The sequence below is a fragment of the Aulonocara sp. 'chitande type north' Nkhata Bay genome, linkage group LG8, assembly GCF_057382095.1.
Source record: "Aulonocara sp. 'chitande type north' Nkhata Bay isolate Kocher_YH1m ecotype deep benthic linkage group LG8, A_spYH_male_GT1.1, whole genome shotgun sequence".
Lineage (NCBI taxonomy): Eukaryota > Metazoa > Chordata > Actinopteri > Cichliformes > Cichlidae > Aulonocara > Aulonocara sp. 'chitande type north' Nkhata Bay.
In genome coordinates this window covers 27,259,756-27,274,352 of record NC_141351.1, presented here as the reverse complement: position 1 = coordinate 27,274,352, position 14,597 = coordinate 27,259,756, and the positions used below count along the sequence as shown (strand labels likewise).

Genomic DNA, 14,597 nt, shown 5'->3' with positions numbered 1-14,597 from the left:
CAAACAGCAACAATGGTGATTGGCTGGTCTGCATGAATCAGGATGTCATCATTGTGGACCGCTGTGTGGCAGGCAGGAAATGAAGATCCAGGTGACTTCCTTCTTGAGTTATCACAGTTCAGCTTTACATGTAATAAATCTGAAATATTTTAAATATTTCAGATTTTTCTTCAGTATTCTTATGAAAGTTATCTGCACATTTATGGGTGAAGAACAAGGAAACTTTCAGCTTCTTCTGATTGGTTTAAATGAGCCTCACAGTGGCGCTGATGGAGACGTCATCTGGTACTGAGATAGTCCAGCTCGTGGACCACCGTCGTGACCCTGCCGCCTCCAGAGGTCAGGACCTGCATTCTTGAAGGAGAGCATTGTGTTGTTTAGAGGAAGTGGCGTCACCTCATTCATTCTTCTTATCACGATCCTTTCAGGGTGGCGAGGCTTGAACGACAGCGGCCCGCAATGGCCGTCAAACCTGAGCTGCCATTCTTTGAAACACAATATAAACTTCCTGTGTTGAGGCAGCGCGGTGGGGCCTCGACACCCACGGCAAACTGGAGCGGCATGCTCACATTACTGTTTCAGTAGACCTTTAAATCCTTCAGCAGCGGCAGAGGACAGAACCGAGTGCAGAGAAAAGGCCGAGGAGGGAAGATGGATGTGACGGATGAAAGGAAGTGCCTCTCCCTGCTGGGGCCCCTTCTGCTCTGAAACTGGCTCCTATCACACGATCTTTCCCACCACAGCATCCTGCATCCAGAGCTCATTCAAAGACAAACTGCGTGTTTAGGTAAGGCCCCCACCCCACCCTGCCAGCTTCCTTTGCATTTTAACAGCAGAGACTCAGAATCAGCCGTAAAATGTGGCTGCTTACTTTGAAAGGTGACAGAAGTTTCTGTTCAGTGTCTCTGGGTCAGAGCTAACCTTTGCCCCGCCCACTAACCTGAACAGCTAAGCGACTAACAAACATCTACCTTAATAAAAAGATCAAAGGTCACCCTCGTATCAAATCAGGACTTTGTGTCCATGTTTTCTGTCTGATCTGGTTCATGTGGGCTGCTGAGATCCCGGGTCAGAGTGGGCTCGTGTTCCCAGTGTGTCGCCCACAGTGACTGCTGCCTGCTCCAGTCCATCCGCAATACAACATTCACAGTTGCATCCCTAAGCGTCCTCAGTCACATGGGCCTGAAGCCGGTCTGCTAGGGAAAAACGGACGTTCCTGACTGGTTGTGAGTGGGTGCTGGTTGTTGCTAGCTTAAATTAGTTGCAAAGAAGCTGCACCAAAAGCCTGCTGGTCACCGCCACAGTCGCTCATAGCTTGTGTGGAACTCACCAAGTCAACCTTTGGAAAGAAACCAAAAGCTGCACTTGTGAAACATGTAGTGTCTCCACTTCTCAGTGAGCTGTTAGGGACTGTGCGTCTGCCCAAAGCAATCAGACACAATGCAGACGCCGCTCTGCAACTTCAACTAGCAGCCGCCAGCAAACACTCCCCAACTGCTCTGTGAGTCTCAGTCACACCAACTTATCTAAAGCCGGTGTGACTGAGGTCTAAGTGTCAGCCTTTGGCTCGGGGTAGAAACATCTAGAAACGCTTCCAGCTGTAATTAGTTTTTGTCTTCGTCTCGCTGTAACAAACGAATTAGGTCTGTGCACAGGATGAAACATCTGAAAAGGGATACCGCCGCAGATGTCCCTTTAACTGGCATTATTTCTAATGACCAGCAGGGGGCGACACTTGTGTGTACATGATAATCGTTTGTTTTCAGGATCTTCTTCTTAGTTTAAGAGAAATCTCGTCTGTCATCATGTCTCATTTTGAAAAGACTGACTCTGTGTGATGCATTTAGAGAAGTCTGTCAAATCTAAATCATGTAAACTGACTCTGGTTCCCTCCCATCACCTCGTCTATCTCAAACATCTTTAATAACACTCGTATATATTTCTAAATCTCAGCGTAATAAACTGACTTCCTTTTAAGTCAGCCTGGAAGGATGAGTGGGTATTGCTCGCCAGCAGAGAAGGATATGAAGACTTAACCTCGTAACCTTCACAGTTCAAAATCATTTCCAGGCCGCGCAGCTCCACAGAGCCTCCGCTTCCCAGTCCAAACAAACACAGCGGCTTCTAAACTTCACGAGTTAAAAATGTCTCCTGTCACAATGTTTCACAATTGTTTTATTCATTTAAAGCTTTGTTTTCAATACAGACGTAATGAATCCACGGCAGCGTCAATAAAAATCACATTTAACAGGATAAAGTCTGAGTGGACAGAGAGATCGGTCATCACTGTGATGTGTTCACAGCTGACATTACACACAGGAGTTATTCTCAATATCAGAGATCTGATCAATCTAAATGTTGAATAAAACCATAAATGACTTATTCTGATTGATTCTCAGAGGACTTTCTCAGGGGTTTAAGGACTTATCACACGTCTAATTGAATTTGTTCATAAAAAGTCATTTTATGGACGTAACCGTGTCCTTTTTTGGCTTTTGTTAAACTTTTTTAACCTTGACTTGTGGACCTGCTGTAACGTGAAGCTCCACACTGTGGGTTACTAAAGTCTGCACCAGCCTGAGGCTCGGGTGCAGTCGGCGTTCATCATGGTGTCTGGTATTGTTGTGTTGCTCGTGTGACACGAAAACACCTCGTTAGCGTTCAGTAACCTTTAAAACATGGAAGCAGTCCGTGATGGACGGTTCTTCCAGTTTTCCCAGCAGAGAATAATCAGCTAGATCATGCTGACTGTTTCCTCTACCTGTTGCTCGTAGGTGGATAATTAGCAGGAAACGGTGAACACGCTCAGATATTTCTGGATGGCTGAGTTTTATAACTCTGCACCGAGTCCTCCGATGACTCCAGCGTTCCCGTCAGATTCCAGTTTTAGCCGGACTCTGCTGCTGGCAGCGGGAAGGCTTCGGCTCTGACTGACAGCCGGCCTCATTAGCGATCGGCGAGCTGTCAGCAGCAGCTGCAGCTCGTCTACTGACAGGTAATCGCACCTGCCGACACTCTGAGCTCGCGCTAACGAGGCTTCTCGTTTCGTGTTTGCAGCACAAACCACGGCAGCTCCAGGTGAGAGCTCTCGTTCCACCTCAGGAGCAAATTAAAACTCCTGAGAGCTGCCGAGCTCTCTGAGGACGGTGGATACTGCCCCACCTGCGTATACGCCGCATACCTGCACACTAGGGGTGCAACAATACACAAAATTCACGGTTCGATACTTTGGTGTCACGGTTCGATATTTTTTCGATACAAAAAAAATGTTCATGCTTTTTTAATTTGTCATTTATTAAAATTATAAATATATATTTTAACTCAAAAGTACCGTTTTTAAATTTAATGTTGCTGAAACAACAAAAATAATAAATCTATCTGATGGAGGAATCCCTCATCTTTGGAAAAGAGAGTTTATTACAGAGAAATGTCTCTTAACAAAATAAAAGCTCTACTATCCGCTTCTTTTGGGCTATATTCTCAGCAGCATATTAAACATATCAGGTCCCCATAAGGAGAATCCTGTGCTAACGGCTGTCTAAATGACTCGGGTAAAGTTTGTAGCATGCTGCTTGTTGTTTTTGTCTGCTTCCACTTGTCTTTGCACTAGGATGATGTCGGAGTAAATGTGCAGTCATATTCGTTGAGTTCCCACTAGTGCTGTCAGCGTTAATCTGAAATGACCTTAACGCCACAACACGGCAAATCTCAGTTAACGAGCTACCGCGGATCGCCCTGTGCGTGGGGCTGGACGGCCAACACGTTAACGAGCTAACTGCGCTAACACACTAGCTCCCACCCATGTAATTGAGCATTGCATGGCACATCCAACATACTGTTTTACTTTAGTCCATGACGCGCTTACCTTCAGGGTCATACGTCACATGAAGACCAAAATAGTTCCAAAGGCCAGATCTGAATGAGGGTGGGAGAGGTTCAATTCGCCATGTTGCAACGAGCTTAGCTTCTGTCTCGCTAGCTTGTGCAGCCTAGGTGGAGTAGTCGAGCACAGATCCACTGAGCGCTCAACACAGACAGCATCGTCAGAAGGAAAGTTGATAAAATAAATTAAAACTTTTGTATTGTTCGATACATATGCGTACCGAACCGAAAGCACTGTATCGAACGGTTCAATATCGATATGAGTATCGTTGCACCCCTACTGCACACCATCATCAGAGACAGGCAGAGTCTGAGCTTTTATCACACAACACTTTTTTACATCTCTAAAACATTTGATTCACTGCTGCCTAAAATGTAGCAGTCAGCCTACGTCCCTGCCTGTGCGGCGCTGGGTCATGTGATCAGGACACCTGGTCGAGGTGGTCAAGGACTAGAAAAGTTTTGCCTTTACAGATTAGAAAGAGTTTCACTGGTTTTATGATTCTTCCACAGCTTTAAATCCATTGCAGCCGGCAGGATCTGGCCCGATGGTTCCTGACTCGGTCTCTTCGGCTGACCTTGACTCTCCTCTGAAGACAGAGCAGTCTCACGCCTTTTTGGGAATTAGTTCAAAGTTTGGATAGAGGGTGTGTTCGAGCAGAAACTCCTTCCTGTTCTCCGGCCGATCCTTTCAACCGTGCCGATTCCCGGCTCTTTGCGTGCCAGGCCCTTTCCGGCCGGGAGTCTGGGGTGTGTTTTTAGCAGGCACGCTGCCGCTGACTTACACCGCTGGTCACTGTGTTAGGGGAAGGGAAGGATTGGCATTTCCCCTCTGAGCCGTCCTCACACAGCCTGAGACACAAAGCTCTGACAATCAGAATCAGGGTCAGACATCAGCGAGGCCGATGAGGATGATTTAATCGTCTCTGTGACAAATAAACCAAACTGAAAGCACGTAAACATCCAGAGCTCTGCAGGAAGGACGCAGCAGACTGTGCCTGAGAAGGCATCCAACTCAGCATAAACAGGAATCCTTCATTTCTAACGTTCCCTCTCAGAGTAATCTTCACTTTCTCACTTTGTTTATTTAAGGGGGAAATCACCTCATTTGGATATAATTCAAAAAGCAAATAAAACTAAACTGAACTAGATAACAGATTATTTGATACGTGATGTCTCCGCTCTGCCCGAGACTCCAGGGAGTCTAAAGGCCTGAAACACTGAGCAGTTGTGTGATTGGCAGATATCAAATAAAAGCTGATGATTCAGTCAGGGCCAAAATCTGCTTATTCAATCTGGACTATGAATCATTCCTGCTCTGCTTCTTTCATGTTGAGGCCACTGATGGTCAGAGACAAACAGAACATCTGAGATGACCGTCCACTGCACGAGGTTAGTGAGATATTTGAGCCTGTGGGCTGTAGTCACACCGAGTTTTTAAAACTGACTTTAACGTTTCATGCTGCACATGAACAGCTTCAGAGGTCCAAGATGACGACAGACAACAGACCGGAGCCACCATCAGTACGTCATCACTCTGCAACAGAGACGACTGTTCATCTGCAATAATAGGGAGGCGTGGCTGATCACTTACAGGTGAAAGGCATGGAGTGGGAAGCGCTGCACTCGTGTCCCTCAGTTACTCAGAAAAACCTGGCAGATGTGTTGCTTTTATTTCAACCGATTCAGTAAACGATTGTACCTGGTCACCGAGAAGAGGAGCATGCAACAAGCTTGCCTGGTGGGAGGCGACGTGTCTCCTAACGATCAGTCGACTCGTAGTCCTCAGACAGACTGGCCCAGGTTTGTAATAATTAGTGCCTAATTTATAAACGCTGACAACAGGGTGCAATCAATCTGAGTCAGTCTGCAACAGGAGACTCGACTCAGCTGGTTTTATTCTGGTTAGAAAACTTCTTCTATCTCATTGTTATTTAGCCATTAATTGCCTGATTATACCAGCTTCACCATTCAATCACAGACTGGCTCCGTCTTATCGCAGTTCTGATGCACCAAAGCAGCTTTGAGGAAAGGAACCAAACCTGGTCCCGGCTTCAAGGCAACCATTTCAAAGGCTGTGAAACTGCAAGCTTAGACAGTCACTTTGGTCGTGCCAGTCGCTGTGTCATAGGATAAAGTACTGAACAAAGCAGCAGACACGACGTTAAATCAGGAGCTGGGTTGCAAAGCAGCTTGCAGATGCAGTTAAGCTGTCGGCCAGCTGACGCCGTTTGAATAGCATGCTTTACGTGAGTTTTACCAGCTGTGTGTGTCAGCTGATGTGTTTTCAGGACGGCAGGTCGCAGGTTTTAGGCGCTGTAACGACCTCTGTGGTAAACTGTCGGCCATGTTTGTGAAAGTGACGTGTGATCATTGGAAGGTGCTGATGTGCTGCTGGGGGGTTAAACGTGTCCACGTCTTCTGAGATCGCTTCTATTTTCACCTTCCGTCAGGCTCAGGAGGCGCTGCACCTCCTCCAAAGTGTCCTCAAGAATGAGACCGATGATCCACTCTGCACCCCCTCATCTCTCTTTCCAGTCCCTCCCCCCAGTCCACCCACATTCCCAGGATGCTGCACTCCAGCAGAGATAAAGTTAGCACTGCACAAGTGACAACGTGTTGTAACCGCTACCCGTCATCACCGCCACCACCAGCTCTGGTCCAGATGATGCAACCCTGACTCCCCCGTCCAGCCCTTCCTCACTTTATTAACTGGCTGTGTGTCTTTTTCGATGCTAGGCAACATAAACATGGCTAAATTTAGCCCCGCAGCGTGTCTCAAACCTGCTCTGCAAAGCAGATCCTCGGTGAGTAAATGCAAGAGCAGTGGTGTGGTTTGGCTGACTTTAATAGAACAAATATTTTACACGAACACGTCCACCAACAGAATAAATAGGAGCTAAACAGCTTTAATACAGTGGATACATCTGCATCATAGTGCACTAAACACACAGAGTAGCATGCATGTCAGGAATCGGTCTATTTGTGACCTCAGCACTGCACGTCGCTCAGTTACGTCACCGTGTTGGGTTCAGACTCCACGATAGAGCGATGTCGGCCCCAACGCAGAGACGCGAAGCGCTGACGAACGTCATCAGATGGAAGATCTGATGGTTTATGACACACACAATGATCCCACAGTATGGATGAAGTGGGAAACACTCGGACGAGCCAGGCGGAGCTCTTTCTCTGAGGATCTCGTCTCCTCCACCTCCACAGAAGGAACTCCACCAAGTTTCACCTCCAAGAAGGCGCCACTAATGTAAAACAATTAAGGCGGGGACAGGTGAAGCCTGGAGGCGGATTCTTCCAGGTAGTGCATGCGTTTCATTATTATGAATGTGATATCGCAGGATTGGATGGGAATTGTTAGCACTTAATTTAGCGATAAAGGTCCAACTCGCCGTTACGACCATAACTCAAGAATTCCAATTACAGCAAAATCTGACATAAACGTCTTACAGGATAAATTGGCGAGGAGGTCGTTTTTCTTCACGTTGTTTGTATGGAGAACATCATGGAGTCCGGTTTGAGTTTGGGATAGCGATCTGCTCACGTCATTCATTAATCTCGTTAAGACTCCGCCCTGAGTCGCCTCGTGGGTTTTTAACGGGTTTTCAGATTCAGACGGAAACACAGATAAGTCGTCCTCGGCGGTCTGAGAGCTCTGCCGCGCACGCCACGGCACATGATTACATTTGTGTTGGTCCCTCGGTCCTCGTGTGCAGAGACTTTTATCAGGTTGTGAAACACAGCGAGCAGCGATGATTGTCATGTTTATGTTCGTGACATGTTAATGACCCAATGTGACGCAAAACCATCTAATCCGACGCTCCCTGTAGTCTGAACCCAACATCAGAGGGAAACACAGTCTCACCCAGAAACATCAAACCATGATGACATGTCCCGAAGGAATGCTCTGTGTATCCCGGGGAAACGTCAGAGGCCACAAATTAGACCGACGAGAGCTACAAACTCAGAGAAACGTATACGTTAGAGTACCTTTAAATGTCTTTTATAGCTTATTAGCAGCTTTAGTTAGATACTGTGCATCATAAATGAGTTTTAAGAAGTTGTCAACTAAACACTCATATTATCCAAAATCTTATTTTTTTGAAGCCAAACACTTAAAGGTTCATGTCACTAAAACAGCTGCAGGTACTTTCAGAATAAAAGCATCAGCCGTAATCCTAACGTGTCCTGTGTGGAAACTACAAACGTGCTAAGTTATGTCTTTGAGAAAATTGATGTTTTGGCAATAATTAGATCGAATCCATTTACCTGCTCCAACAATAAACCTGAGGGGCTTTGATTTTGTTACCCAGACCTCTGAACACCCACCGGGTCACCTGTCTGGGCTCAGGGCTCCTCTAATGGGCCCCCAGTGCAGGGTGGGTGTTTGGAGGTTCACATGTTTGTACTCCAGAACCTCGACGACAGATAAATCAGAGAAATCGGGCAGATTTGAGGAGCTGGGACCTGAAAATATTCTGAATTTCTGCTTGAAAAATTGGTTTATCAGCATATTTGTAAAATTAATGACGTGTTATTTATCTCTTTGTGTCAGCACTAAAGCAAGCTTTTCCTCATCCAACACCTCCAGCTGATGAAGGCGTCTCCATTAGTAATGTTTTGTCCGAGACGCGTCCTTCGCTCTGCTCGTCGTTCACATCTGCGGCTGTCCTCGCGTCAGCTGCAGGAGGAAACAGCACAGCGAGGTCTCTGCAGTTTGTAAAGCGTCTCAAATCCTGTTAGTTTGTGTTGTTATTCACTTCAGAGGTCTGAGCTCAGACCACGCAGTACCCGTGGCTCGCCATGAGGGCGGTCTGGCTCTCCCGTCGCTTGTCCTTTTTCTTCTTCTGTCGGACCTTCCAGCAGATGGCGCTGGCGCCCAGCAGCCCCAGCCCGACAGACAGCAGCACCAGTCCCAGCACCGTGATGGTGGACCCGTGGGAGTTGAAGGTGTAGGCCACCGCCGTCACCACAATGCCAGCGATGAGGACCACCACGCCGAACGGGATGGTGCAGCGGTAGCAGGACATCTCGGCGCCGCCCGTCGCCGCTGTAAGCTGGACTTCATTGACATGCGGGACGTGCGTTGTCACGACAACTCTACGATCCTTCCTGGGCTTGTCCCGGCTCAGCTTCTCGGCGGAGATGGACGGCGGCACCTTCATGGCGCTCCGGGGGACCCTGCCACCGCCACCTTTGCTGTGGAGGTCATCGGGCATTGTGATCTTGCTGGCGAGGAACAGGTGAGCCATCTTGATGCAGGTGTCAGGGATCAGCCAATCAGAGAACAGCTAGCTGTGAAGTCAGAAATAAGTTTTTGGTTACATCAAAGACATTAAAGCATCGTTTATGTCTGATATTGTTACACTTTGTTTTATTCCACAGCTGGTTTAAAACCATCAGCCAAGAAGATAAACAGCTGCTACACATCAACGCCTCCTTCCCTTCACGGTGACCTGACTTCAGCCTCTGACCATGTGTGCAGCACCAGGTTGGGATCACGCGGGTCGCTGGGTCAGAGCTCGAGTGGAAACGAGGCCAAACTAACGACTTTCACAGATTAAATGTTACAACGCGTCAGCGGCTCGTTGAGGCGCTGGCACACTTTGTGGCGACATCTGTCTCTCCGAGCGGAAGCGAGAGCCTCTGCTGTAAACGAAGCCTTAACGTGAGGCAGAGGGAGGGCAGCCTGAGAGTGGCCTGAAAGTGAAAGATCACAGGAAATGATGCAAGGCGTAACGAGGGCCCGGCCCCGCTGTAATCTCATTATTTTCACTCCTAATCAACGACTTTTTCTGCTGCAGCTCAGCTCGTTTTCATTAAGACGCGTTGGAGTGACTGTGAGAGATGCTCTGAGCAGAGCGGTGTCATTCAGACCTGCCATAGTCCAGAGAAGCAGACATCTCTACGGCTGCCACACCGAACAGCTCACACCAAATCACTGCAGAAATATGTGGAAATACTGGATCAGAGATAAAAGATCTCTAACTGAATCATTTTTGATTGGAAAGGGCGTGAGAGGACATGACAAAAAAATCATCTTAAAAATGTTCTGATATAGAACAACAACACCGAGTGTGTGAAAGAAGGCCGTCCTCACCAGCACTTAGAGGGTAAGTAGCCACGAGAGCTGCTAATGATGATTAACTGATTGATCCTCGTGGGTGAGAGCGTCTCTACAGAAGTAGACGTTTTGGTGGTTTGCTGGTCTGAATGGTTCAGGTGTGTTAACGCAACCTTTCCAGGAGTCACAGCAGATTCGGCCCTCTGCAGCGGTCCAATCAGAGTGCAGAGCTCAGACCGCTGCGCACGATCGAATGCCGCAAACCTGAAAGAGCTGAAGCTGTGACCGTCTGCTTCTCTGTTTGTGTGCAGTGACCTCACAGCAGCCAGGTTATTGGTCAGGTAATGTCACATGCAGAGGTCAGTTTGGTTTGTATGGAGCAGCTCACAACAACGGTCGCCTGGAGGTGCTCGTTACTGTAAGGTAAAGACACTGCCTGAGACTACATGAGCCTGAAGCTGTCACCTCCCACCTGTCAAACCTTTACACAGGTGCGTTACAGCCGCCTCTCCTCCTCCGTACAGGTGTGATGAAGGGGAAATGAACGTGTGAGTCTGTGGGGACTGACTCACTGCTGGAGCTGCAACACACAGACCGTCTGTGACTGTGTTTGAAAGCTGCTGCGCTGCAGAAATAACATTATTATTGATACAACAGCACACAGTGTGAAATGAAATCTGCTTCAAGAAAAATAAAATCCCAGAAGAAGCAGCTTTAAAAATGCAGACAGTCGTTCCTGCAGCCTGACTTCCACAGAGAGAGGACGAGGCTTTAACGTTCCTCCCTGAAATCAGGACTTTCCCGACATTCCAGCAGCCTGCGTGACTAAACAGTCCCGGCTGTTGCTGTGATTGTGTGGAGACGGGAAAGCTGGGAGCACTTACTGTGTCAGCGAGCAGCCGTCCATCCCTCAGAGCGCCGGTTTGAGTCTGAGCAGGTCGGGGTCTCCTCGGCGTGGAGCCTCCTCTGGCTCGCTGCTCTGCATCGTCCTCACTGCAGGAATAAACGGGGGGAACGTGGCTATCAATAGAAGAAGAGGTCCCCCACCACCGCCGCCACACCCACCCCTCCATACCACCTCCTACCCGAGGAGGAAGCAGAGGTTTAACTCTTTCCTTCCTTCAGCTGCTCTCCTGTCTGTCAGCTCTGCAGCATTGACACCACAGCTACTCCCACATTTGTCTTTAAAACACAGGCTAACATCTGGAATCTGAAAAAGCTGCTGGTTTTCTTTGCTCTGACTTGTTTGACTCTAAAAAGGCGTCACCTTCTTACACCTGTGACTGAAACACACCTGTGCAGAGCCTGGTCACGTTTGTCCAGCTACAGATGAGCCCCAAACGTGTCATGTGAAACGGCACTGCCAGGATCAAACGAGGGTTAAGACGTAGCTTCCAGGTCTGAAGAGGCAGTTGGAAAGTGTGACTAATAAATACAATACTCACCTAAAGTGAAAAATAATGCACGCATGATGAAAAAACCTGATGGTTACCATTACTTACTGGGACTGCAGACTCCTCCAGAGGACCTCCGCCCCGGAGTTAAAGCTCCTCCACATCGGCAGCGAGCTCGGGAGCCTCCGTGCTGCAGCTGCAAACTCGTGTTAACATCTGGGACCAATCAGCTGAACTTTGTTTACCGTCTGAACAGACTCACGTCCACGCTCGTCCGGACATGACCACAGGGCCTGAAAGGCTCAAACTCAGTCACGTATTCAACTTATTAACTAAAGGAATGCGACTTGCTTGCACGCCATATTTCTTCCGTATGTCACATAATCCTAAATGCTAATGTGGGTGAATCATCATCGTGGCGCAAAGCAAAGATAACGACCTAACATGGGTGCAGCGAGCTGTGGATGTTTCATTCAGTGCTAGTTTCACACTGATTGCATCTTATTTACAAGATGGTATCTTCATATTCAACAACATTTTTAATACAGCAATAATTTATTTTTTCACAGTGCTTAACAAATGGATGAGACTGCCTCCTGCAAGCTTTATGCCACAGCTGCACTAATAATACTTCTACATACTTGATTATTTATTAAAAATGTGAGATTGATGATGATGATTCTGACGTGTGCACCGTTTTACTTCATGTTCAGCTCATTCGCTGCAAGACGAAACCTAAATTATGTTAATAACGTGTTTTAAAGGAAACTGGAATTTTCCTTAAAATAAAGCATAAATTGAAATAAAGTCGAATTCCCACATCATAGCTCTGTGAGGCAGTAAGAAATCATATGTTTGGTTATCCGTGTACAGGTCTGAGAGTTTTTGGCACTGCTTTGCTGTTGTGCGTTTTCAGACACACTGAGGGAGCGACAGACCGCACCTGTGCAGGTTTATTTATTTTCCAAGTTAGTTAGCGGGTTACGTGATTGGCTGTCAGCAGGTGGTTGTGGTTCTGACCTCATGGAAGTCTGCAGGTCAACATCTGGAACAGCAAGCTCATGAGATGCAGGTGCAGCCCACATTAGGAGAAAGGAAAAGTTCAGATGCACTTGAGTCTGCTGCGTTCTGCTGACTGCAGGATAAAGTTTGTCTCCAACCAGGAGAGGAAGAGAGAACAGCTTTTTTAGGATTGCTGCAGCAGGACGGATGTCTGAGTGTGGACACGTGTGGCCTGTTCGGCTTTCATGTGATGCTACAGTTCAGACAAAAAGCAGCTCCTTATTTTTATTTGCAGGAATGTCAGCTTCTCCTCTGAGACGGCAGCGACTTCAGTCTGTGACCTGCTGAGAGCAGCTGGGAACATCTGGCCTTATTTTCAGCCCTTGAAAGACTTTTGCAAAGGCGTTTGCTGATGAGGGGTCACAGCAGGGCCTCAGCCCCCCGATGAGCCCTTTGAATCGGAACAGGGGGGCCTTGAGACCAAGAGAGGAGAACCCTGCCTGATGTGGGTCATTTCACAGCATCTCAGACTCCCACATGTGCAGTTTGGGTTCAGCATTTGTGCTGACTCACGGGTAAAGACGGGAGTGGAGATGAGGCTTTTGCCTGCCTGTGAAACTTCACCATGACAGATTTTTACAGTAAACTGCTTCGTAAATCTGACACAGGCACTTTCCTGCTTCTAGATCAGTTTTATGACCTGTGGACGAGAAGACGACTTAAAGTCTCAGCTTCAGCTCGTGTGGAAGTGATTTAAGTTCTCGTTTCCTGCTCAGATAAAGCAATCGGGGCGAAATGAAGTGTCTAATGAAGCCTCGGAGGTTGATTGATTTTTCTTCCTGACCTTTGGGACACTCGTCCAGGCACGGCGCCCGAGTGCTAAATCACTTCCTTCCCAGATCCGTTTCTGGGTCAGGGATGATGTGAGCTATTTGCTTTGGATCCGAGTCTCCGGAGACGTCCTCCCGTGCTTCCTCTGTACAACAGATGGCTGCAGGCCGTGCATGTAAAGTGGTGAGTTAGCAGCTATTGGAGCTCACAGCTCCGAGTTCGTGCTTTCCTTCCTGTGAATACAGGTGTGCTTTGTAATCCTACATGCTGATGTTGTTTGGCTCACAACAAAGTGGAAAAGTTGACTTTGCATTTTTGGACCTTCACAGCTCCCAGTTGCTAAAAAAAAACCCTTTTGACTAAAAGTGTGCAGTCACAGCAGCGGCCCCGCGAGGCCGGCCAAACTGCTGAAGCCTGGAAACAGGACGAAGAAAAAACTTGTGGAGTCTGAATTTTCCATGAAGGCATTTTGCACATGCAGGTGTGCAGAAGTAAACCAGAAGCTAACGCTAACCACTGAATGGCCTCAAAGCACTGAGGAGCAGGAACTTAATGGCATCCACAGGTTTTCTGATAATTCACTGGAGAAAACTTCAAAAAGTACTTGTTGGACTCAGTTTAAATGCTCACTGTGTGGTGAGCTCCTTCTTACCTGCGTTTGGTCCAGCCTGATGTCCTGCTGTCACCTGACAGTCACATAACCTCTCAGATAACTTTCTCCATCAGCAGGCTTCCAGAAGATGGCCAATCAGAACAAAGTGTGTTTGGAGGAGGGTAAAGAGACAGGAGCTCAAACAGCCTGTTTCAGTCAATAGGAGATGATGATTCTGATATCTGCAGCTCGTGGTCAGACGGCCTCCAGGCTCTTGTTTGGGCAGAGATCTGGAAGCTTTATCTAAATGAACTTTCCCTTCAGCGCTCATCAGGACAGTAAGATCAGGCTTCAAACTTTCCTTTTTGCTAAAGCATATAGTTAGGGCTGGACCAGGTGACCCTGAATCCTCCCTTAGTGATGCTGCAATAGACATAGGCTGCCGGGGATTCCCATGATGCACTGGGTGTTTCTTCTTCACTCACTGTGTTAACAGACCTCTCTGCATTGGATCATATCTGTTATTAACCTCTGTCTCTCTTCCACAGCATGTCTTTATCCTGTCTTCCTTCTCTCACCCCAACCAATCACAGCAGATGGCCCCGCCCCTCCCTGAGCCTGGTTCTGCCGGAGGTTTCTTCCTGTTAAAAGGGAGTTTTTCCTTCCCACTGTCACCAAAGTGCTGCTCATAGGGGGTCATATGATTGTTGGGTTGAATTTAACTGTCAGACTTTACAGCTGCAGAACTCAGAAAAACATGAAACGCCGTCACTGAAGGTCTTTTTATGTCCTCCATCGACCCCGACCTCCTCCTGCTGCC

At 47.7% G+C, this 14,597-nt stretch overlaps 1 protein-coding gene across 4 annotated transcripts; it reads right to left on the bottom strand.

Moving 5' to 3' along the window:
* Nucleotides 1-6,718: 6,718 nt before the first annotated feature.
* LOC147324159 (transmembrane protein 100-like) lies at nucleotides 6,719-11,814 on the bottom strand. 4 transcript variants are annotated; one of them, XM_086304688.1, is made up of 4 exons: nucleotides 11,461-11,814; nucleotides 11,253-11,358; nucleotides 10,843-10,951; nucleotides 6,719-9,189 (listed from the first exon to the last, which is right to left on the bottom strand). In XM_086304688.1, exon 4 carries the CDS (start codon nucleotides 9,144-9,146, stop codon nucleotides 8,670-8,672), a length of 477 nt encoding a protein of 158 aa, XP_086160814.1. In that variant the 5' UTR covers nucleotides 9,147-9,189; nucleotides 10,843-10,951; nucleotides 11,253-11,358; nucleotides 11,461-11,814; the 3' UTR covers nucleotides 6,719-8,669. The 4 variants fall into 4 exon arrangements, with proteins under 4 accessions (XP_086160814.1, XP_086160815.1, XP_086160816.1 ...); XM_086304689.1 differs by having other exon boundaries at nucleotides 11,253-11,814; XM_086304690.1 differs by lacking the exon at nucleotides 11,253-11,358.
* Nucleotides 11,815-14,597: the final 2,783 nt, after the last annotated feature.